Raw genomic sequence first — 26,014 nt, 5'->3', positions numbered from 1 at the left:
AAAGAAATCCTCCTCCCCAAATGATTTCGAGAGACTCTTGAGTTAAAATGTTGAACTATAAACACACTTGAAGACGTTGCTGAACTACCTGCTTTGCTGTGTTTTTTATTTCAGACTTCTATTACTGTCAGTCATGTTATGCAGCACTTCCTTAGAACACAGACTAAAGACATAGAGAGAACTATTAGCTAAAAAAATGTCCAGTTTTCATCTCCAGCACTAGATGCATGATTTTTCCATCTGTAGGGTGTCATCCTGCATCTCCTGCTTGAGTTAAATCCAAGTTCCCTTGAGCATAGCATGTTACTCAAAGCCACTCCTGTGGAGCTTCTTAAAGGAAAAGTGTCAAGTTTTAGATGCGAGTTACAAGTTGCGGTCGACTTGTGCTCATGGTGCTGGGATTTTCAGGTAACGGGATATTAAAGCAGCAGACCCCGTAATCAAATAGAGATACAAGTAGGAATACATCCCATTAGCATTAAAAAGAGAACGTGAAAAGTGTAAGAGAGGATGAAATCATTAGTGGCATTCATTTTGCAGACACAGGATACACAGTACAGTGGAGCATGTAGGGTAAAGTGTCCATGTAAGTATAAAGACACGGGTCACCCAAGCTGGAAATGAAAATATTTTAGTCTGCTTTGTATCATCACTTAATGAGGTCTCTGTTTGCAGGACTAGAACTAAAAATAAGAGCTCCAATATAACAAAACAGACAATCAGTGGGTTCAGTCTTTTACTTCTTGATAGGCTTAAAAACAAATGCTCAGCAATTATTTCAAACTTGCATCTTTTGTACTACATTAAAGGGACAGTTCACCCCAAAATCAGAAATACATATTTTTACTCTTAGCTGTAGTGCTATTTATCTATCTAGGTTGTTGTGGTGTAAGCTGCAGAGTGTTGGAGATATCGGCCACAAAGATGTCTGCCTTCTCTACAATTTAATGGAACTAGATGGCATTCGGCTCATGGTGCTCAACCTGCCAAAAAACAATAGATAAATAAACATTCTTCTTCCAGAAATCATGATCTGATTACTCAACATCATCCACAGAACTTGTTTCAAGTAGGAAATATTTTCTTTCTACTGAACTACACCCGCCAATCGTACCACTGTGCTGAAGGAGGTGTGCATCTACTGCTAGCTCAACTAGCACCACTGAGCTAGCTAACATTACAGCTCATCCGAGGAGGAAAGCACTATTGTTTACATCTTTCATTGTCATGAGCACAAACCTTTCGTCCATGAGTCGATGTACACCTCCTTCTGTGCATCGACACAGTTGGTGGGTGTACTTTGGTAGAGAGAAAATAGCTCCTACATTAAACTGCTTACAACGAGGTCTGTGGATTATTTTCAAGTAACCCAGTCATGATTTTTGGAAGAAGACATTGCTGTTGAGTTTTTCAATTGTATTTTTGGGGCACTTTAAACCCCATAAGCTGAGTGCCATCTGCTTCCATTGTATTTTAGAGAAAGCAAACATTTCTACAGCTGGTATCTCCGACACTCTGCAGCTCACACCAAAACAATCTAGAGAGATAACAGCACTACAGATAAAAGGGAAAAATATGTATTTTTAATTTAGGGGTGAACTATCCCTTTAAAACAAAAAGGTTCTTGGCATAAAAACCTCTTGACTGTGTACATACGACTCATCAAAAGCTGACATAATGAACCAGTGGTCAACACTGACTATACATGGAGGAACTAAAGAGATTGGCTGACACAGTACTACCACCTGTGTGAGAGCAATGAGGATTTGTCAATAAGAGCGCTGGCAGTTCAGACTCCTTGTATTGTTCGTGGCCTCGTAGCCATCATCACCGCTCTCCAAGCCTTCAGTTGTGATTACATTTTATGGAAAAGTGTGACAAAGATAAATGAACCTCTTTCTAATCATTTGCTCTGAGTGTGTGGTGTGCTGTTGTTGCCCTGTCAAAAAAAAAAAACTACACCTCACAGTATTAAAACTAAGATGATGTCTTTTGAGCAGAAACAACCATTACCGAAGCTTAAGCCTGGAATACAGAGGAGGCTGACAGCTGCACGGAGCTCTCATGCTTCAGTCACTATGGAGACTGCAATCATAAGCCACACAAGCTGACAGGCAAGAGAGGGTAATCCGTTATGCTGGTAGACCTGTCTTTCAGAACCAGAATTTCATCTTGTTGTTTATGCCACTTTTGACCTCGTCTGTCTTTAGCTGCAATCAGAGGCCGGCCGCCTGTCAATAGTCTGAGACACAACCCTCATTTCTTCCTCACCTTTACATCCACAGCAGGATCTCTTGTGCTGTGCCCTCTCCCCAGGGGAATCATGAAGTAATTAAGCATGTACAGTTTTTAAGGTAGGTTACATCATCCTAACCTGTCTGAACAACTGAGACATAAGCATGCATTTCTGTACAAAGGAATGCTCTTTAATATTATTGTAATTCTGATTCTGCAATGCAGTCTACAGACATTATGACACATGCTGTGCAAACTTGGATATTATTTGCTCCACAGTAAATATGACAAGTACAGTACAAGAAATGGACTTTACAAAACAGAGGAAAGATAATAGTTCCTGCACAGGGAGAGCAGTTTCTCAGGTTCATTTGTCTTCATCGTTGAAATAAGGCTCAGAAGGGTTCAGTGACTCTCACCCCCAGGACCTCCTCATCTCATTGTGAGCTATATTTCCCCTGTGCCTGTGGAAATTGCATGGACACACCAGACTCACCGGACCGTCGGGATTAGAATATGCATGCGTGGAGTGAACAGTAATGTCGTGCTGTCAGCTTCTTACAGGCTGAAATAGAGCGTTTTTGTGTTTGTATGTCACAGTGAGGAGGTGCTGAGCCTCCATGTGCTTTGTGTGTGTGCATGCTTGCCTGCTGTTTGCGTGTAAGCATGCATGCACGAGGAGATGCACACAGCCAGATGTGTCTGTATGTGCTCCGTCCCATCTCCCCCTCAGGTGGACAGCGAGGAGATGGTGGACCTCTGAGACGAGATGCTACAGATCTCCATGTTTGTGAAAGAGCTCCCTCCCTCGCTGCTGCAGTCGGGGACAGACGAGGAGGAGGAGATGATGTTCTTCAGCCTGTGGAGGGAGATGATGAGCAGCGTCAGCAGGAACACCAGCAGGCCGAGGAAGAGCCACACGTAGACGTAAACGTTGCCCGGACGTCCCGGTGAGGAGGCGGCTGCCGAGGTGGAAGCAGAGGTCGGGGAGAAGCGGAGGAAGGTCCCATTGTCTATTGGAGAGATTCCAGTCTCATTATGGTCCACCAGCAGGACGTCCATCCCTGACATCCTGGCTGGTGTTTGGCACAGATTTGCAGGGGACAAAAAATAAAAGATGAGTGAGAATTACTTTGAGACAACAGAGAAACACTTCAACATCCATAATTTAAATGGCCTGTAGGAGAAATTCTCTTTTGTCTGCTGAAGCTGCCACAGATTTATTTTCTCCCTCCGGGACACTTCAGCATGGCAGATGCTTGCTGACACAAGAGCTTTCACCCACATCCTCAGCTTTGGCTGAGATTAAGAGTGAGACAGAGAGCACTTCTGCAGTTGTGATTCAGGTCCAACAATTTACTTGAAGTCTTCATCTATCAAATAACAGTTGCAAATAATTACCATTTCTTTTTGGAGCGCGGCATAGAGGGTTCAGGAAAATTAAGAAACACCAAATTGACTTGCAAATACAAAACTATTATTGACAAAAGATATTTTATTGCATCGCCCTAGATGGTTAACCTTGCCCATCTGCCATTAAGATACAAAAATAAATTACTGAAAATATTTTTTTCCAGGCTAAGGACATTGTAAATTGTAAATAAATAACTTGGAGATATTTGCATGTATTTGCAGCATTAAGCAAAGAGGTGCAATCATGATGTTTTATTATGTTATAGTGAATTAAATCTGCATAAATTACACAAAATTATGCAATATACTATCACTACATGTTCATAGACAAAGTATTAAAAGGGATATTTCACTATAAACAGAATGATTTTTGGAAGTTAGGGGCTGCAGAACTGTTGCCTGATCAATAAAAGTAATTTGAGCATCTATAAATCAAGGTTGAATTTCAGGCTAGCCAAAAAAAAATATATATTAAAAGTCCTATGGGTGCTGGTCTTTTGTGGTCATCATATTAAACATGGCTGTCTGGGAGCCTGACAGATCGAAGGAGCTACACTGACCAGCCCATAATGAACAGTAACAGCAGGGGGAGTGCTTGTCTCATTGAATGCCTGTCAGACTGGGTGCCTGGAGCCCTGTGTGCTCATAAACGAAGGCATCCTTATCTGATGAAATTAAACTCCTCATAATCAGCTTTCACAAAGACAGCTGAGAGCCAACCCTCCTCCACTGCATATTAATACTGCTAATAATGTTCCACTGCAAATTACTGCATGGCACAAAACTGACTGCAAGATGTGACGGAGCACTGTAGTGTAGAAACATTCACTGTCTTTGTGTTGCTGAGAGACAAAGGTAAAGTGAGGCTGTTTTATATTTGGGTTAGGCCCGCCTTGTGTCTTAGCTTGATCTATGACAGCGGAGAAAGACACTTCAAAGGCAGGAATGATTGACCGTGACCAGAATGAAAGCAAGGGGTCAGCACACGCTCTTTCCCTCACATTGATGTGTGCTCTTTGCTCCTTCCCCTCCATTTCATTGTCATGCATTTCACCATGGACCATATGTGTGCCTGGTCCCATTATACTCAGGGGAGTGGAGTAAACTATATTAACTGTACCTTCTCCTTGAGATGAGATGCAGCACAGTAACTGTATGTGTGGCCCCTTAAGGGTTAGGGACTGCTTTTTATTTATGAGAGGGAAAGGAGTGGAAAAACACTTTATACACTGTATACACTCACCAGCCACTTTATTAGGTACACCTTGCTAGTACCGCAATAGACCCCCTTTTGCTTTTACAGCTGCTTTAATGTTTAGTGGCATAGATTCAATACAGTACTGGAAACATTCCTCAGAGATTTTGGTCCATATTGACATGATAGCATCACACAGTTGCTGCAGATTTGTCGGCTGCACATCCATGATGTGAATCTCCCATTTCACCACATCCCAAAGGTGCTCTATTGGACTGAGATCTGGTGACTGTGGAGGCCATTTCAGTACAGATTTGAGTTTTGTGACATGGTGCGTTATCCTGCTGGAAGTAGCCATCAGAAGATGGGTACACTGTGGTCATAAAGGGATGGACACGGTCAGCAACAATACTCAGGAAGGCTGTGGTGTTTAAACCATGCTCAGTTGGTACTAAGGGGACCAAAGTGTGCCAAGAAAATCTCCCCCACACCATTACACCACCAGCAGCAGCCTGACCCGTTGATACAAGGCAGGATGGATCCATGCTTTAGTGTTGTTTACACCAAATTCTGACCCTATCATCTGAATGTCGCAGCAGAAATTGAGACTCATCAGACCAGGCAACGTTTTTCCGATCTTCTATTGCCCAATGTGGTCTTCTGCTGCTGTAGCCCATCTGCTACAAGGCTCGACATTTGGTTCAGGGATGGTCTTCTGCATACCTTGGTTGTAATGGGTGGTTATTTGAGTTACTGTTGCCTTTATGATCTTGAACCAGTCTGGCCATTCTCCTCTGACATCTGGCATCAAGACATTTTCACTGCTTTCAACTGCTGCTCACTGGATATTTTCTCTTTTTCTAACCATCCTCTGATCAGCAGTTTCTGAAATACTCAGACCAGCCCGTCTGGCACCAACAAACATGCCATGTTCAAAGTCACTTACAGTAAATGACCTGTCTTCCTCATTCTGATGCTCGGTTTGAACTTCATTAGGTCATCTTGACCATGTCTACATGCCTAAATGCACTGTGTTGATTAGATTAGATTAGATTAGCCAAGTGACTGGCTAATAGCTATTTGCAGAGCAGTTGAACAGGTGTACCTAATAAAGTGGCTGGTGAGTATATATTCTTATATTATATTGTATATTTTGACTGATATTTAATATTCTTTTGTTTTTAAAACTGGGCCCAGTGTGTCACCCTGACTCAGGGAACCCACTGGTTGTTTTGATCGGAACAGGTTTGTGAGGGTTCAAATTGTATTTTGTGTTACTGTAATTTAAGCATTTTCTGGCACAAGAAATTCCTTAGGGATAAGTTAAGTTGTACTGAATTGAACTAATAAACAACGGAGGCACTTCAAATAGCCTAATTTTTAAACGTTGGGGAGAGAGGGACATTCTACTTTAAATGGTTGCATTTTGTATTTAGTGTTTTAAATACCCCTAAAACTACTAAATGCACAACTGCATTTTATAGGTATTTTTCAAAAAAATAAATAAATAAATAAATAAAAATAAAAAAATATTCAAAATCACACCAATCTCATCCAGGTTATTTATGGTGAAGAGAGGGGGATGCATTTTCCCCCAGTCACTGAGGAAGGCTCACGGAAAAATATCGGCAGGTAAGGTTATGATATTTAAAAACAAGGTTACACCCCAGCCCTACTCTGATAAATAAAGTACAGTCCCTTAAATGTACAATTTCAGTACATTTGGCAGAGCAGGAAGTTACTGTGGGACAACAGCCAAATGCGATCAGTGGCTACGGTTACATGATGGCTTCTCATTCAGAATGAAATGAATCTGAATGAAATCATTCGGAATTAAAGTGTTTCCAGGTAGTTTACATGGGAAATATTAATTCCGAATGAGGGTTTACATGGGAGATCAGTTCAATCGCCTTTATTCAGGTCTGCGCAAGGTTTGGGGCAGGGAAGGTTTCTGATTGGATAGGGGGCGGGGCGGATGTTACGTGTTTACGTTTACCGGAAGAAAACACTGTAGTCCTCGCTCCGGATAACAAGATGCTTGACGATGCCGTTCTTAGTGCCTTTTTCGGGCGTGTTTTGCTTATATTCTTAAAGCAGCAGTACGACAACAACCTTGTTCTGCTAATGCTTCATCTGTTGAGCAGGAGAAGGGAGGCAGAAGACCGTGCTGTGGCGAATGGAAACCGGTGACTGCAACGAGTCCGACTGCTCTAGCTCAGCCCGTTGCTATGCAGCCGTTGCTATGCGCGCTATATACGTCATCGCACCAGAAGGGCAAGGAAACGAGCATGCGCAGAAAGACCGGAATGAACTTAAAGAGGAATGAGTGTATACATGCACACAAAATTCTTTCATTCGGAATGACAAACGGAATAAACCACCCCCTTTAATCGGATTTAATTTTCAATCGGAATGACCATTTTTCAATCGGAATGACCGTTTACATGACCACTTTTAATCGGAATGGCCGTTCATTCCGATTAAAAGTGGAATTAAACTGTCCATGTAAACGTACTGAGTGTCACAACATTAACAGCTGTACACAGTTAAGTGCTTTAGTTCACATTAGTTCATGTTGACTGAATGCCATGGTGCTGCTGACTGTTCTCACAAATATGCTTTGTACAGGTAAGACTACTGCCGTGGAACTGTTATCTGCTTTTGTAAACACTACACACATTTGTACGGGGCGGAAATAACGCTGTGAGAGATTAGAGCGTAACGTTATAACTAGGCTGGGATACGTCTATGGCCTGGAAGCTAGCATTAGCGATTAGCATTGGCTAGCATTAAGTTAGTGAAAGTTATCATTTATAAATGGCCATTTGGTGTCGTTTAAGCCCGTAGTAGACCAGTCACTACTACTGGTAGAAGTAGTAACGTTAGCAGTAGTTTGTTTGGTGTTATTTAGCGTTTAATGTGACATATAAACAATGTGTATTTAACAACGCTGAAGTTCGCTTGTGATTCGTAGCTTCCGCTTCAGCAGTTAAGGGAAGAGTTAAGGGAAAGGTAGCTTTCAAGGCCTCGTCGCTTTCACATTTATAAAATTATAATTTGTGAATAGCAAAACAGTACCCTGGAAATCCAAAGATCTCGCGAGAGCACAATTTGAATTTGCTCAGTGAGTCACTCAAGCAATCAGTAATGATGCTCATTACCCCTGCCCTAGCCTCGCACCACCACCGCGAAGAGCCTGGTTTCCATTCACTCTGAATTTTGTTTGGATTCTGGTTCCGGTCCAGAGAGCGGATCCGGAATTCACCAAGTTCACCAAAGTAAAACATTAAATTCTGGCGCACCGTCGATTTCTGTTTCCGGTTTAGTACCATATTGTTGCTGTTGTGGTTGTTGTTGTGGTTGATAGAGCATGCTACATGGCGAGCGTCACACAGTTTTCCTCTCTCTTCCGCCACTTGGTGCTTTTATTTTGACGGAAAGGCGCATCCATCGAATTCTGGATCTTGTCTCTCTCGCCCTGGTTCCAGTTCCTTACCAAAATGGCCACTAAACGGCCCTAGACTACCCATGCTCTTGGAGCCGAGCTGCACCAATCACATCGGTGTATTTGATATAGGCGGGCCAGAGGCGAGCTAAACAGATGACGACAGTGCTGCGATGACGAAGTCCGGAATCAGTCAGTAAACACTGCAAGATGGCTACAGATGAACACCAGTTGCTTGAAACGGCTTTGGCCGCTACAATGACTGAATTAGACTTGGCTTTTCCTCTAAAAGAGGAACAGAAGACGGCGCTCCAATCTTTCCTTTGCAAGAAGGACGTTTTTGCTGTTTTGCCGACCGGATATGGCAAGAGTCTAATCTACCAGTTAGCTCTGCTGGTAGTGCTCTGGATACATCACCCCGTGTGTTGTTCTGATTGGTCGTAGTGTTATCCAATTGCGTGCAGTGATATTTTGAAATGCATGCTTGGTGCCGCCCCTCGAGTTGGGCCATTTGCATTACTCATAGCCAGACCCTAAATCTTTCTAGATTTGGGTCTGGATTTCCAGGCTAGCAAAAAAGGAGAGTTTCACTGCATTTTTCACAGGTAGACCACATTGAACCAGGTCCAGATGAAAAATAGCTATACTTAGAGTTGTCACATCTGGACTAGATTATGTGGTCTACATGTGAAAGCCTTTCTTGGATAATCGCATCCAGATTTGACAAGTCTTAATACAGAGGTTTTTGATCTGGAGCTGGTTCAGTGTTCCGGATAAGCAGCTGAAAATGAATGGATGGATGGACAAATAAAGTAAAGATTTCACAAATCTGAAACTGTTTTAAAGAATCTTTAACCTCTCTGGGATAATCTAGTCCAGATTTGACAAGTCTAAATAGTGATTTTTGATCTGGACCTAGTTCAGTGTGGTTTATGTGTGAAAAATGCAGTGAAATCTCCCTTTTTTGCATTTTCACAAAAATATTAAAGGTTTTACGAGTCTCAAACTGTGCTTGTATCAACCTTTAGCTTCTCTGGGATAATCTAGCCCAGATATAACAAGTCTAAACATACAGGTTTTTAATCTGGATCTGGTTAATTGTGGTCTACATGTGAAAAATACAACAAAATGTCCCTCTTTTGCATTTTCACAAATAGAATAACAGTTTTATGAATCTGAAACTGTTTGCATGAACCTTCTGCCTCTCTGGGATAATCTAGTCCTGATTTGACAACTCTAAACATCTATTTTTTTATCTGGACCTGGTTTAATGTGGTCACCATGTGAAAAACAAAGTGACATGTCCCCCTTTTTTTTTTTTGCTTTTTCACAAATAGAAGAAAGGTTTTATAAATGTGGGGTCAGACGGCGTTGAGCCTTTTCCTAAAATGTCTAACACGCTTTTACAACAGTAAGAGGTGCAAAAAGCCAGGGGTCCTCCAGCAATTGAAGTTACATTTCCCTTAACGCTCCCCTTACCACCAAATCGAAAGCTAATTTCAGCATTGTGGGTATTAAATATTTAGAACATGTAAAATCCAAGAACATTTCTAGTAGACAGTCAGTTAGCTTAGCAGAGTTAATTAAACCTGTCAAACTGTAGATAAGAAGTCAACCTGTAAACCAGTTCATGGGAGAAATGTGTGGAGCACGGAGACTTTTGCTCCTGGTCAGGTGTGAATATATGTTTATTGGAGTATATGTTTTATCTAGTTTTTGGACTTTTGCATTTAAACAGTATTATTGATTGTGGATGCAGATGCAGTATGGACTCATGTCATCGCCAGCCTCGTGCCCAAATATGGTCACCTCTAGCTCCAAAAAACCATGATGGCGACGGTCAAAACAACACTCCACAAACCAATGGGTGACGTCACAGTAGCTACATGCATTATTTATATAGTCTATGTATAATATCCATTTATTGCCCAGCCCTAGTCACAGTAAAAATAATAATAATAATATTATAAAGTTTGGACCCAACAGTTCATTCTGAGCCTTTAACACTTGTCAATGTTGGTACAAAACTTTTCTTAATCGTCTATTGAGCAATGTCGCTTTTGAAGCTTAAGCAAGCCACACTGTCCCCAAACTCTTTTCGTCTTCACTTATTCGCTCTCTTTTATTCTCTCCGTTTGTCTCTCTCTGGATGATACAGCTGACAAGAACTCTGCTCTCTTTAATTTACGGCCCACTGTACCTTCAGGGAGATACACAGCATAATGAGGAGAGAACAGTTCGGCTGCTCTCTCTCTCTATGATTGCTTGCTCTCTTGCCCCAACTCTGTTTTCTTTATCAAATACTCCCAGTGGTCTTCCCAGCCCAATGAAAAAGTGTCTTGTCACTTTTGTTGACTTGTACAGTCTCTTTCTGTGCTGCAGTTTTTCAGAGTTGAAGTATTGATCACTTCACATGCATTGCCCATGCCTTCTTTCACTGTCTTCTAACTATTTATCTTTTGTATCTGTCTTTTTGTCATCCTCAGGCTGCACTGATCTGACCATCTGGATTTCAGGTATATTAGCATTTTCATTAAAAGTTTTAATCACTGATAGTAGCAAAGAAAATGAGCCCCTGTTATTTTGTAACTCCAAATTCCAAAATTGTCCATCAGTCATGTGCCTGTCAGAAATGTCCATGACTGTGACACCGAACCCCCGCCTGCTCGCTCATTCTACATCCCGCTGCCCTCATTTCCTCTACCCTGCCACCTTGTCGTCATATTATCCACTGTCCTTCCCCTGTCGTTCCCCTCCTACTCTCTCCCACTCTGTATAGGTTGCTGTCATTAATGATATGTTGTTTTCAAATCTGTGATGAAGCTTGTTCATTGTGAGCTGAAGTGGCTGATAATTGGGCTTAATGATGCATTTGTATCCAGGCAACAATGTACGTACAGTTCTTTTTCAGGCTAATCTACTTTAAGAGGGCAGGCCATGCAGTCCCGCTGAGGCTGAAGAGGTCAAACACACGCTTGCACGCACGCACACACACACACAAACACCCGCCTACGTTAAATGAATACTGGTAGTTATTTTCCTTTGGGATAGCTACAAGCGTACTACAGAGAACACCAAGGGCTGACTGGGAAAATGATGCGTCTTTATTGAGTGAAATTATATAAATGCTGAAAATGGCTTGGCTTCAGTCATTGTTGAATTTTTTGTTGCACCTATAACAACACCTAACAGTGATGTCACAGTGTACTGACCACACTTCGGAGTACAATTCTATATTACCTCAGCAGGGCGAGAAGTTAAACCACTGCAGGGCAGCAAAATGATTTTCAGGTCATGTCATCAATTATCTTGATCTCAGTCTTTCCTCTGAATGTGATGGGTTTTATTTCTCTTCAAGATGTTTTTTTCTGCAGTCACGCTTTGCTCGCTGCTCCTTCAGCTAGATGCAGTCGCCAACTGATCTTCACTCTCCATGCTAATTGTTTATTGCCTGGGTTCATACCTTTGAATCTGCCCATTCCATCGGGCTGACTGATTTATCTGACACCGTGAAATGGAGCAGCAGTTTCCTCCGTTGACAATCCATTGATCCAATCAGCACCACGGGTGGACTATTGATAAGCCAATCAGCACCCTGGCGGTCTAACACTGTTGTCAAGCTGTTGTCACTCTCTGCACCGGAACCAATGAGGAGTTATAACAGCAATGATGACTGTTATAGATAGGATAAACACCGCTATCGAAGCTGCTCTAAATCAAAATGTTTTCTCAATATCGCCTGAATTTGTTCTTAATTCACTCCGTTCCACTCTGAAAACCATGGCAAAACCAGTACGTTGACATTGCTGCGCAGCAGTGTCGACTTAAAATGACATTAGATTTAGGTGGATATGTTGGTCTCTAGTGATTGATTAGGGAAAATCAAATCCCCCTCCTCCACGGAAATCAGTTAGACTGGAGGCAGTGTCAGACTGAGGATGGAAACAGAGTGTGACGAGGTGACAATTCGGTCTGATACAGTATCAGGCAAGGTTCTCTCCACATCCCAAAGACGAGCATGACTTTGGTCAGCTCTTTGGCCAGCTAAGCTTCCCTACATTTCTTTTCTGAGACTGAGAGAATAAATTGCTGGCTCTTGAAGATGGACTTGATTTTTATTTCTTTCTGCCTTATTTTTATCTCTCCCCCACTGAGCTGTAATCTCACTTGTTCTTCAGTCTCCGTAACAGGAGTCTGGCTTTCAGCTGTCTCTTAACCCCTAATGACTTGTCCCTAATTTTGTGAGGATTGCTTTTAAAATAACCTGGTCTCGCTCCCAACTCGTTACATACTGACGGTTTGCCAGTGGCCCTCTGTCAGACACCGACACACGCAAGGTATGAGACACACTGGGTGGCAGCATTTTTTGATGCTTGGAGCAACTGCCCTAGTAGGGCTGCTCGATTAATGGAATTTTAATCTAGATTATGATTTGGGCCTTCAACGATTATGAAAACAAAATAATCAACATAAAACGATTATGCGCTTCTTGTCAGTTTACTCTCGTTGTCTTGTGTTGCAAAATCAAGCCAAGCATGTGCAATACTGCCCCCTCCCCTCCTCTCCTCTATTCACTCCACAAGCCAGTCAAGTATGTGAAATCGAATAATGTGAGTGGCAGGTGATCGCCGAAGATTTCAAAAATAGCCGAACTCTGCCGTGCACGATACAGAGAGCAGAGTAAACACGCGACCATGTGGAGACAGAAATGACATGCGGTCGTGTAAATAAGTGACGTGCGCCGCATAATCGTTTGCATAATCGTGATTTCAATTTTGACCAAAATAATCGTGATTATGATTTTTTCCATAATCAAGCAGCCCTGTGTCCTAGCATCAAGAGCGAGAAAGTCTGCCAAAGTTTGGTGTGAATGGAGGTGGACTGGCCAAACAAACTGGACTTTCACCTGGCAACTGCTGTTTGTTTCCCTTGTGAAACCAAAAGTCAATCAAATTATTTTAATAACATCATAGTGTGCTAATAAGCACAGAATGACGTATGTCACTTGATATAACGTTATGCAAGTACCAAGTGTACTTTTTTAAGCTACAGCATCATGTTTTTTTCTAAACCAAACTACATGCTTTGGTTGCCAAAACCAAAGAAAAGTAAACCAAAAAAAAACCCATTCTAAGTTTATTTTGAAAAGAGACAGCATGCATTTAACAAGCGGAAACTGTACATGTCTTGTGAGAACTGAAGTTTATTTTGAAAAGATGCAATACACATAGCAAGTGTGAATTCACACACCATCCCAGAGTGTCCAAAACTGACACTGGAGGGGTACCTGGAGCGTTGTAGTTTGACTTTTAAGGCCACTGACCAAGAGATGGTATTTGACGAGTTGATAGTGAGAATGTGTTGTCATCAGATGTGGAAGCCCAGCTTGTGGCAAAAAGGTTTAGTTACTGCTTCAACAGTTATTAAAAACCTTTACGTGTTGGGTTTTATTGAGGTCAGATGGAAAAAAATTGACAAAAATCTGTAAATAATGTGCAGTTTATGCTGTTATTTTTACACGTACATCAGTGGGGTCTGTGGGAGCTATGAGCAAGTAAAGCCATTATCAATGAAACCAAAGAGTTCGGGTCTGATATGGAGCTCCTCTGGTGGCTCTGAAGCCCTGTTATGGATGCTGTTTTTGCTCACCAATTTTTAAAGTTAAATAGAAACTATGCACAGCCACCGCTTGCTCTTCCTGCTGTCATTCTCCCTCTCTCAGAGGAAAGGAAACTCACTCAGGTGTGATCTCGGCTGCTCCATCACTTCTCTCTGAGCTGATATGCCCTTTACTCTGTTGGACTGCTGGTCCAGGATAATGGAAGCTGCTGGTAGCTACTCCTCTGAGGAGGTATGGGGCAACAGCCTGACAGGTCTTCAAGGGTCAGTGCCTTTCCATCAGACTGGACAGCACATGAGGATTTTTTGAATGCCTTCACTTGACTTGGCTCACATCTCTGCCCTTCTTTAACAATTTAACATAGAAGTAGTATCTCTCCCTCATTCCCTGTCAGGGCTATGTGGAGTTCAGGCATTTTGAGACAGTTCTGCCTTTCAGCCTCCTCATTCTCCTATTTCCTCCTGAGTCTTCCAGCCCGGAGCTCATCAATGGGCCCTTGCAGAAATGCTCTTCCTTTTCACTCGCAGCTATGACTTTTTTTCTGATTATATATGTCTGCTTTTTCAATGTCAGCATTGCCCTCTCGGCTACGTCAAGCGCTTTTAATGTATTCTGTATAGCCTTGGCTATCTCTGCTGCACACCCTTCAAACCAGGCTGCCTTGAGAACATTTCTCTACCCGAGTTCCAGAACTCTCTTCTCACTCCGCTCCAACTTTGATGGTTCAGTTTTGACTTAAGCATATGTTTCGTCCACCACCAGCCTGTATCGGTGACAGCGAGCCTTGACTCCCACAGCTCCCTTTTGTCCTGATCAAACTCCTCTCGGAGCTGCACAATCTCTGCAAGTCACTCCTCAAACTATCTCATCCTCTGCTGGTGGAGTATGTTGAGCAAAACTCCTCCTGAGACATTGTGCCGTGAAGCTTCCTCTGCTCCACTTTCTCAATCTGTTCCTCACCCTCCATCCTCTTTCATTTCCTCCTCATCGCCTTATAATCTTCCTCACTGTCAGTGTTCAGTGTATACTTGGCACAGTTTGCCTTATCTAATGACAGATTGTCTACATAAATATCCTGTGCTCCTGTTGTCTTGTATATTATGCACAGTTTAATGTCTTATCTGTATTAGTATAATGTCTTTTGCACTGGTTTTTAAGACTGCCAGACATTTGTTTTATTTAAATGACAATGGCTGTACACGCCTTTGCAGTTTTATGCTCTAAATGGGTTTGAAATGTCAGAGCGTGATCAACCAGCTTTAATAGTATGGCAGTAAAGTCATAAAACATAGCAGTTATTGTTTTTTTAGTGATTATATTGTAATGTATTAGTATTTGGTACAGCTAAATCATATTTAATCTTTTCAAATTTTTATCTTTATTCTCAAGATTCATGTCAGTCTGTTTTTGTTTTTTGTTTTTTTTTAAATTTAAATTTTTTTTCAGTGACAGAAAACAGCGCTGGCCATTATTGGCATTTTTAACGTGCATGCATGCAGCATATGCAAATATTTACTAAACCCTTCGCCTTCCAGATAAACACACTCTGTTGTTTTGTTCAGATCTGGTATTAGCTCTTCACTTCATGAATAATGGACAAGATCGAAGTGTGGCAAAATGTCATGGCATTTGGGCCATAGTCTTTTGTGTGTGGGTGCATGCATGCATGTTTCTATAGTGTAGTCATACCAAATGCCCGACAGACAAGCTGAGCCAATAGCAGGGATTTCTATTGATTCACATATGTGTGCATACACAGACACACAATTCCAGCTCAAACAACAGATTGCCAGGAGATAAACTTAGCCTGAATTTCAAACATGTTAGATATTTCATATGCCGAGCCAGATCAGCTGAAAACAGACCTGAGGCTCAACCACATGAATTCCAAATCGCCTCTGCGGCCCCAAATTCCACAGATAACCCACTTAGGGGTCAGAGATATGCAGGAATGATGAAAGTATGAAGAAAGTGATGCTTCAATATGCATCAGAAGCTCTCAGCCATTTTCCTACTTCTTTTTTTTTTTTTTTGAACAAGACACCACTCTGCTTCTCTGCAGTTTGCATAGATTCAGTATTTTCTTGATAATTATGTCCGTTAAAAGAATTTGCACAAATATAAATACAAGCAATGTGTGTCAATGAAGACTGCAAATTTAGAAGCAGGTGTAATCTGAATGAATCTGCAAAACAATAAACTAATGTTTTTATTCATCGCTTTTACATTTGAATGATAAAAATCTCACGCCGCACCTGAGTGCACTCGAAGCTCCACCAGGGGTCGAGCACCACTGTTGAGCCGTTATCTGAGATATTCAGTGCATGAAGGAGGATTTCAGAAGCTTAGATTGTAATGAGATCTTAAAGGGAGTGCAAATGGCTTTTTATAATCGGGCAGAAAGATAACACGAGTGAGAACCTGAGAAATAGTGATCATTATGAATGGGAAGTATTGGAAGATATTTTGGTCAGTGGCCAGTGTAGATAATGAGCTCTTTTGCTTTGATGTCTGAGTGTGTGAGTGTCTGTGTGTGTGTGTGTGTGTGTGTGTGTGTGTGCGCGCGCCTGTGATGAAGTGTATTTTTACACCTCGTTCTCATATCTGTTAATTACTCCTGATACTTCTGAGTGCAGTTGCCAATACATTTGATGCTGATTGTATGCAGCTCATTCTCCCTCTCTTTTTTTCTGATGAGTCATACTTCATTTTAAACACAAACAAACCCTGCTCTTGTTCGCATTGCGCTGAAAGGACACTTTTTTAATGTCCCCTTTTTTGCTTCAGTCTGGGGGCACAATTGCTTCACTCATCACTCACTCCTTCCCTCTTTTTCTCAACTGCCACATAGGAAGCCCGCTTATTCCCCAAGCTGGTGAATGAACGTACACTTGAATTCTTCCCCCACCAAGATTATTCTTTCCTCCAAGTCTCATGGAACATTTATGTCCTTCTCCTCCTTCATATTACTGTTTCATCTTTGCTTTATGTCGACGTTTTCCATCCCTGTCTGTAACAACGCTTGTTCTCTCACGACTGCTCTGCAGGCAGTGATAACACGCTGAATAAAGTTGCTGGCAACTGAAAAAGCGGCGGATACATTTGAGGTGAATAATAGCGCTTTGTATTCAGCAGGAATCCCCTCTCACAGAACAGATTAACACCGTCCTCGTTCTGTCTCCCTCTTAAAAACAATTTGAAACACTTCATAAACCAGCATGCCCTGAAGCATCAAAAGCAGACAAAAAAGGAAAAGTTACAGACCTGTGTTTTTTTTAATTTGTGAGGCAGGTGTTCCTCGCTCACGTTCACGTCGTGCAGAAATCCATCCCGTTGTGTTTGGTGTTTTCAGCCGAGCAAACCAGATCTGTTGCCCCTGAGATCTTTCTTGTGAGGCTGTCCGCTCTCTACCTCTCCCCCTCTCTCTCTGTCATTCAGTGTGACACACACACACTCAGACACACACAACACAGGCACTACAGCCGGAGTAGAGTAGATGTGGATCCTCTCTATGAATGAGCTCACTTTCAAAAGGGAACACACACATACACAAGGTCTGTAACTGAGAGGCTGTAACTAATGAATTATGATTTTTTTTTTATTTGAGAAGTGCTGAAGAGAGAAGAAAAGAGAGAAGAGGAGAGAGGGAGCAGTGCTCGCTCTAATCCTATCCCCTCTCTCTGTTGTGACTCCCTCCGTCTCTGCCCTCCCACTTCTCTCTCTGCTGCTCATCACCTTTCAATAATGATCCCATTAACAGTCAAGCCTATTCTTGTGTCTTTTGTCTCTCATTTTCTTTGAGTGAATACTCCTCACATTACACAAGCTGCTCAATAGTTGGTGAACATGGGCAGAAAAATGGCTACGTCAATAGACGTGCAACCAGATAAATGATTTGATAATTGCCCAATTAGTCAATATTTGTCATTATATGCACATCCTCCCACACACCCTTTTTTTTTTTTTCTCGACATCTCTTTAGTATTTGTGTGGGGGACACGGCCTCGCTCTCTGCTCTCAGCAAACTGCGTCAGTAGACAGTATCCAGTGGTGAGCAATAACCAGCTGCCGTCATGCTGATAGACTGTATACAGCTCAGATGAGACCCCAAATCGGCAGATGAATGAGAAAGGGCGTTGAGAGAAGAAAGGAAGCGACTTTAACACCTCTCAGTTTCTCGGCACAGAGCTTCTCGCCTCTCTTCATCCTAAAGCTTTCATTTTGACTTCCCCCTCTTCCTCTTCCTCTGATCCCTCCCCTCTTAACAGTATGGCTCTTATCAGCAGCTAAACACATCTGCTCTGTAAAAGTGCTTACGTCTTTTTATACAGATTGAAAATAAACACATGCTGAAACAAATTAGGGGATGATAATGAAATGATAATGCTCTTCATACTTTTTCAGGGAATAAAGGATGTCTGAGATTCATCAGTCAATGAAATAGAGGCGATTATTTGTCAGAGGTCAAACTGTTACGTGAGCAAAAAGCAGAGCATGACCCAAAATTATGGACTCCTCATTAAAGGATCAGTTCACGTAAATTTAAAACAAAATATTTTCTCACTCAGCTTTGGGGGTATCATGCAAAGCAGGTAGTTTGGACAGTTTTCATTGCGTCTGCCACTAGCCCATTACAGTGGAGGTGAAATTTATGGTACTGATGGGACTGATTGTATTTAAATAAGGCTACTGGCTCCGAGAGGCTGTACATATTGAAGGCAAAGTGGTGCTTTGAGCTTAATGGTATGGTCAGGATGCTAATAGTCAATGTTAGCATGTTGATGTTTACCCGGGCCCCCAGGAATGCAGCTCAGCCTTGCTTTCACACAATTCTTTATTTTCCTAAAGAGGGAATATGTTTGGCAAAGAGAATTATGTCTGTGTGGTGACATGTGCTTGTATTGCAGCAGCCCAAAAAGCAATTTCTCCATAGATCATAAGAGACGTCTGTAAAACTGTTGACAAGACATCTCAAACTGCAGACACAGTTATGATTCTTTCTATTCTGACTTTTGATCCATGGAAGTTTTATATTTGTAAAACTTGTTCTTGAGCTGAGAAAAGTGATTTTAAATTCTTTGACATCATCACAATATAAAGTTTAGGGACAGAGCAACACTACTGTGCATAGTCAGTTTGCAGCATACTGTGGAAATACACCTGGAAGCTAGAAACCTATTTGAGGTATGCACCAGGCTAGCAATACTCATTGGACTGAATTGGCACTGTTATGGGGTCTAGTATGTAGTTCTTACAATATATCTATGAGTTTACCATGTTCACCATCTTAGTTTAGCATGTTAGCATGCATAATTGTTGGGGATATTTCACCCAAATGGTGGACCCTCTGACTGGCAGACATTACCGTTCCTGAAGCTGTGTCCCTAGCATGACTAAAAAGTCAACAATGAGATCTTTTACCAGAAACAGCACTCAATTTACTTTGGAGAATTCACAGAATGCTTTAATAGAAATATGTTCAAGTTGAGAAAATATGTTTTGGTTATTAAGTTGAACCAACCCCTTTAAAGTGCTTCACTCCACGTTCGGTCTCTTCTGATCTAAAATAGATTTTGCGCGTGACCCTGAATCTCCTATATAAGCTTGTTAGCACCTTAATCATATTCATGAAGGTGTTAATCATGTGTCAGATGACACCTGTCCCGGCTCTGTGAAGGGGGAAAGGCACCTCCTCTCTCACAGATGCCTCTGTCCTCTGCCATCTGCCCGCTGACACAGGCACCAGAGGGGAATCGCAGCACTGGAGAACAGAGAGAGTAGAGATGAGAGGAAGATGACTTTATCCCACATCCGAATCCAGCTCACATCACATGACTGGTATTCATGTGTACTTCACACAAAAAATATGACAGGTCTGGGATTCATCTGATGAGCGTAGGCTATATCCGTTTGTGAATATTTTCTTAATCGGAACCACCCAAAGGAAAAAAAAAAATGTTGATAAATATTTTTAATGAGATGCCGTAGGCAGCTTCGCTTGTGTTGACAGTGTTGAGGGAGAAACCAAGGACAGAGGAAAGGAACATCATTTAATTATTCATATAATTATTTCCCCTGACCTCCACTCTACTAATCACACCCTGCAAGGCCATTTCTAAACCTATCACAGGGAGTCGTCATATTCACACAGTTTCCTAAAGAGGGAATGTGTTTGGCAAAGCTAATTATGTCTGTGTGACTACATGTGCTTGTGTCTGTGCAAACTCGAGTGCTTGTGTGTGTGTGTGTGTGTGTGTGTGTGTGTGTGTGTGTGTGTGTGTGTGTGTGTGTGTGTGAGAGAGAGAGACGGAAAGAGAGGACTGAAGGATGGAGATAAGAGCTTTGGCCTCAGCTGGTTTTTGTCACTAATCCCAGAAGGCGTGGCCGCCAATTCCGTGTCATTCCCTGATATCCCAGCCTGTTCTGACTCCATGCCATCCTAACACTGCCCTTGTGAGGACACCAGTGTCTGCACTGCATGTTAATGAGGGGGAGACGTGCAGAAATGAGGGGGGTGCAAATGCATTCAGGGACTATTTTGGGCTTAAGAGTGTGTATGTGTGTGTATGTTTGGGGATTTGACAAGCTCATTCTGCAAAACTCGGGGGAACAACTTTAGACTCTTAGATAACAGACAGGAAAGTGTCAAGATATTAGTTGCGAATATGTTAGAAGTTCTGGGTATTGTAGATGCACTAGCAGATATGCTTTACATCTCTAGTAATCTGCAGCAATTTGCAAAGTTCCCTGCTGTGAGAGAAGCCCACCAGAGCACAACTCAAGACTTTGATGAACACAGGAAAGCTAACTGTTTCACTTGTCTTCTCCTTATTGTAGGAGAAGGCATGTTTGCATCCCTAATCTCAGGAAAACAGACTATATTTTGTCCATGTCTCCAAGATGTGCAGAGTTATTTGTGATGTTCGGTTTGGTTTCCAAAGATTTTGCAGATCAGACATTAGTCAATAAATATGCGCTGACTACGCTCCAGCTTTTCGTCTCATTGCAGCGTCACGCCAATCAAAAGAGCTCCACAGATCTCCGACGGCACGGAGCAGAGAAGACATAGTGAGGCATAACAGTGGCACACTCACACATAGACACACACACAGGACAGGAGCCTGACAGGCTCATACTTGTCCAGAATAACAATGAGAGAGATGGAAATATGATATTGGCACCATGGTGAAAAGGGCATAAACAACAACACCCATGTACAAAAACACATGTCTGAGCAAGACGCCCAAACGTGGACCGAAATCACTTCTCTACTAAAACCTTTACTACTAATAGTTTGGGCAATTTTGCCCGATCCCTCTGAAGGGTATACACTCTAAATTCATGAAAGAAGAGAAGAAAGGGAAAAATGTCCTCAAAGTCAGATTCATTTGAATATATGAATAATTTAGTGCACCAAAAGATTTGGGGCCCTTAAATTGCAAATAAAAAAAAAACCCTTACTCTTCAGACATTCATAATTCATACGTACCATGGCTAAGGCATGGAGAGACGGGCCGCTATTTGATGCACAAGTTGGCCATAAAAGGTAAAGAGGATACAAGGACAAAAGCTACAACCTTTTGTCTTTTATGTATAATTACGGAGTCAGTTTGTACCTTTTTACATTTCAGTCAATCACTGAGTATTACTTTCTCCCTGGCTCGCACCATCTTCCCATTATTCATTCCAAATCCAAAGCAGCCCAGAAAGTAAACAATTAAACTTTCATCAAAGCTTTGTTGCATCATTATGGCTATTGCCACATGCTGTGATAGTCTATAAAATGTTGCCCTCTGGTTATAGATTGGCTCTGTCTGCATATGTGTGTGTGTGTGGATTGCAGTATCCTGGCATGAGCAGCATAATTATTCCACCATCATAAGAAATCTACAATAAGAGCTCTCATTCTTGACACACACACCCCTCCTCTCTCAGAGCTCATTTTCTTTTCATGCCCCTGGCTCATTACAGTGACGGGCCTTTTAATGGAGGAGATTGGCACTAAATTTTGACATCATATTCTTCAACAAAAGGTCCTTTGATCCGCGTGAGGATCATTAAATAAAGCATTATTATAGCACAAAGACTGTGTGAAACATTTGACCTCCAGACAGCAGACAAAGTGGAACATAGATAGATTTTCTGATGGATAAATTGCCTGTTGGTTATTTTTAACTTGTGATCACTACTCCTCATATTTGATGTACTTTGTTGGTGTTTGTCAGTTCTGAAACTCTTCCCCTCTGCATATTAAATTATTTTGCAGTTTTTACTTCACTGATGCCCCTGCTGCTTAGCGCAGATGATTTTGGAGTCTTTGGAGTTCTGTTACTTGTCTCATGTTGCTTTGAAAACTTGGATATCAAAGTGCTGATTGCCAGCCCTCTTTTAGAGCCAATAAATGCTGCTAATTGGCCCTCAACCTAACATGACCCATCTTTGTAGCAGTGTTTAGTTTAAGACCTTTTCCATGGGGCGTTTGCATTGTTTTATGTAGCCTACAAACACATACAGTACATAACAGATAGAGAGCTGAATACAAAGATGACCAATCAGTGTACGGTCATCTCCCCATGGGAACAGGTAGTAGTTAAAGTTTAATCACCATGAGCTGACAATAGAAGCTGGGGGTCAGCCTTATGCTTTCTTAGCACCTATGATCTTCTTCCATTCTAGTTAGGCTCTATGTGCCTTTCACTCCATGTTCCCTCATGAACTTTTTTCCATCCCAAATTAGGACCTATGTTCCCTCAGCATCAGTGCCTGGCGTTCCATTTGGGTTGCCCCAGTTATTACAGTGATGAAAACATTATCTCATTGTCAGAGGTACAAATCTGAGGAAACATAGGGCTGAGGCAACTTGATTCTGAGGGAAGATAAGGCTGAGGGAATAATGGGCTAAGGGAACATAGGACTGAGGGAAAACAGGGCTGGGGAAGATACAATTTAAGGAACATTGGGTTTAGGGAACAGAGGGCTAAGGAAACATGGTTAGGAGAACACAGGATTTAGGGGACAGGGCTAGGGGAATTAGGGTTGAGGCAACAGGGCTGAGACAATATCAGCTTAAGGGAACAGACAGCTGAAGGAACATTGGGCTAGGGGAACATAGGGTTGATGGGACATAGAGTTGAGGGAACAGAGCGCTCAGAGAACAAAGGGCTGAGGGATCATAGTTCTGAGGAAACAGAGGGCTGATGGAACATAGACTCAGAATATTGGATTGAAGGAACAGGATTGCGGGGAAAATAGGTTTGAGGGAACGTAGGGCTGAGGAAAAAAATGGGTTTGGGAACATAGGGTTTGGGAAACATAGACTCCCAAAAATTACATTGTCCTCAGTCCTGTTTTCCCTCATGAACTTTTTTTCATCCCAAACTAGGCCATATCTTCCCTCAGCCCATGTTCCCTCAGCATCAGAGGGATGACAGGGATGAAGACATTATCTCATTGACAGAGGTACTGATCTGAGCAAATCTAGGGTTGAAGGAATATAGTTCTGAGGAAATAGGGCGTAGGAAACAGACAGCTGAGGGAACAGTGGGCTAAGGGAACATAAGCCTGAGGGAACATAGGGTTAATGGAACAGGACTGAGAAAACAAAGTGCTAACGGAACAGAGGGCTAAGGGAACATATGGTTAGGAGAACATTGGATTGAGGGAACAGGACTAGGGAAAACTGGGTTGAGGGAACATAGGGCTGAGACAAAATAAGTCTAAGCAAACTGACAGCTGAGGAAACACTGGTCTATGGGGACATAGGGTTGAAGCAATATAGGGTTGAGGGAACAGAGGGCTAAGGGAACATATGGTTAGGAGAACATTGGATTGAGGGAACATAGGGCTGAGACAATATAGAGTGGGGGGAACAGACAGCTGAGGGAACATTGGGCTAAGGATACATAGGACTGAAGGAACATAGGTTTATGGAAACATACGGTTGAACATAGGGCTGAGGGAACAAAGAGCTGAGGGAACAGTGGGCTAAGGGAACATGGTTAAGAGAACAGTGGATTGAGGGAACAGGGCTAGGGAAAATAGGGTTAAGACAATATAAGGCTGAGGGGACAGACAACGTATACATATCATATGATAGGGCTAGGGGGACATACGGTTAAAGGAACATAGAGCTGAGGGAACAGAGGGCTGAGGGAACATATACTCAGAAAAATATTGGGTTGAAGGAACAGAATTGAGGGAAATGGGTTTGAGTGAATGTAGGGCTTAGATAACACATGGATTGAGGGGTCATAGGGCTGATAGAAATCAGGGCTGATGGAACACAGGGCTGGGGAAACACAAACACGCTCCCAAAAGTTGCAACGCCCCCAGCCCTGTGTTCCCTCACACACTTTTTTCCATCCCAAATTAGGCCCGATATTCCCTCTGCCCCATGTTTCCTCAGAATCAGGGCCAGCCATTCCATAATTAGGCAAGGTTTTCGTCCCTGTTATCACAGGGACAAAAACATTACCTCATAGACAGAGGTACTGAGCTGAGAAAACATAGGGGTAAATAAACATAGATCTGAGGGAACAGAGGGCTGAGGGACCATAGGATTTAGGGAACATATGGCTGAGGGAAAATAGGGTTTAGGGAACACATGGCTGAGAGAATTTATGGCTGAGGGAACATAGACTCACTCCTAAAAGCTGCAGTCAGCTAAATACCTATCTTTATTCTAATGCTGTTTTTTCTGCAACCCCTTACTAACCTGGCTGGATAATTACTCCCTCTCTCTTTGAGTAGTCATGTCAGTGGAATAATGGGAAGTGGAGGATTGTGGGTAAAATGAGAAAAGCTAAGAAGATAAAGAGATAACTGAGAATTGACATTGGCTGTGATTCTTAAATGTGGATTGAATCATGATTATTTAATCGGCTTCTCTTCCTGCAAAAGGCAACGGGAAAATGCCCGTTGAACATGGATAAACCTCAGTGGATTATGTTGCCTTTTCATCTCTTTATCCTGCAGGTTAGTAGCTTGTCTCGTGTTTTCTGAATGTTTTTTTTTTTTCTGTGCTCGTGCTCAGGGTGAGAGACAATCTCAGCTGTGATCCCTCCCAACAGGGGTAACACCACTGGATGAGGGTGCTGCTGAGAGATGAGATGTGTCCATCCCCAGCTGGAAGGATTTTCCTGGATGGCACAGTATTTTAAAAGTGGCGCTCAACACCCCCCCGTCCCCTCTCTCCAAACCCATCTGGCCCAAGCCTGTCACCAGCAATACATCACGTTAATGAAATGGCAGCAGCCCAATGCTATCTGTCATAAGCAATCTGCATCTGCTGAGGAACTGAACGGAAATGAGGAAGAGGGATAAAAGTCAGAGGAAGGCACAGAGACTTTGTGTCCCCCAAGCAGGTGCCATGTTTGTGTGTGTGTGAGTATGAATGTGTGCATTTGTGTGTTTCCTCAGTCTCTCCTTTCAGCGCAGTGTGAAAAATATTGATTTTATTTTGAGAGAAGAAAATAGCCACAGCAGGCCACCATATCTCTCATCTCTACTGGACCAAATAGGTGAGGATATTTAATCGGTTTTGCGGTAGAACAAAGTTCCAATGCATCTTATCTGTCAGAGAGAAAATGACTCACTGCACCTTGTCTTGGCACTTGGGGCAACTTGTATTGATATCTGTCTCAGCTTCACAAACTGTGAAATTTCACACAAATGATAAACTACACATGGGTTGTGAAAACGTGCGCAAAGCACCTGAAGAACAGCAGCTGAATTAGAAAAAAAGATTCAGTAGGTTTGTGGAAAAAATGACTTCATTATCTTTGACTGTATGAACTCCAGTGCAGATAACAGCAGATATAATCTTGTCAAAATTAAATTTACTTGAAATGAAATATGCTGTTGAGTCTTGATGTTTGCCCGGTAAATAGCAAAACTTATTACAGCCGATATGTTCTTAAAAATACGTTTTCATATTAGCCTTATTAAAGTGGCCTTTTCTATTCTAAAGGATTTGTTTGTCAAAATCTATTCAGTCTTTATCACATAGTTTTGAAGGTGTTAGAGATTACAAAGCAGTTACTTTTTTGTCTTTCACACACAGTTTAGGCTTTATTGTAGTTTTACATTGCGGGTGAAGGCGATGGAA

The 26,014-nt window shown here is 42.1% G+C and overlaps 1 protein-coding gene and 1 long non-coding RNA gene across 2 annotated transcripts; one reads left to right on the top strand and one right to left on the bottom strand.

The window, feature by feature from the left end:
- Window positions 1-104: 104 nt before the first annotated feature.
- Window positions 105-17,516, bottom strand: LOC125897795 (serine-rich and transmembrane domain-containing protein 1). The gene is made up of 2 exons (XM_049591224.1): window positions 17,173-17,516; window positions 105-3,311 (listed from the first exon to the last, which is right to left on the bottom strand). Exon 2 carries the CDS (start codon window positions 3,304-3,306, stop codon window positions 2,965-2,967), a length of 342 nt encoding a protein of 113 aa, XP_049447181.1. The 5' UTR covers window positions 3,307-3,311; window positions 17,173-17,516; the 3' UTR covers window positions 105-2,964.
- Window positions 6,620-25,605, top strand: LOC125897796 (uncharacterized). The gene is made up of 4 exons (XR_007450523.1): window positions 6,620-7,471; window positions 10,048-10,155; window positions 10,775-10,804; window positions 24,941-25,605. It is a non-coding gene; the product is annotated as an uncharacterized LOC125897796 (long non-coding RNA).
- Window positions 25,606-26,014: the final 409 nt, after the last annotated feature.

The sequence above is a fragment of the Epinephelus fuscoguttatus genome, linkage group LG12 (assembly GCF_011397635.1).
Source record: "Epinephelus fuscoguttatus linkage group LG12, E.fuscoguttatus.final_Chr_v1".
Lineage (NCBI taxonomy): Eukaryota > Metazoa > Chordata > Actinopteri > Perciformes > Serranidae > Epinephelus > Epinephelus fuscoguttatus.
The sequence above is the reverse complement of the archived record's forward strand: the minus strand, read 5'-3'. Positions and strand labels throughout refer to the sequence as shown.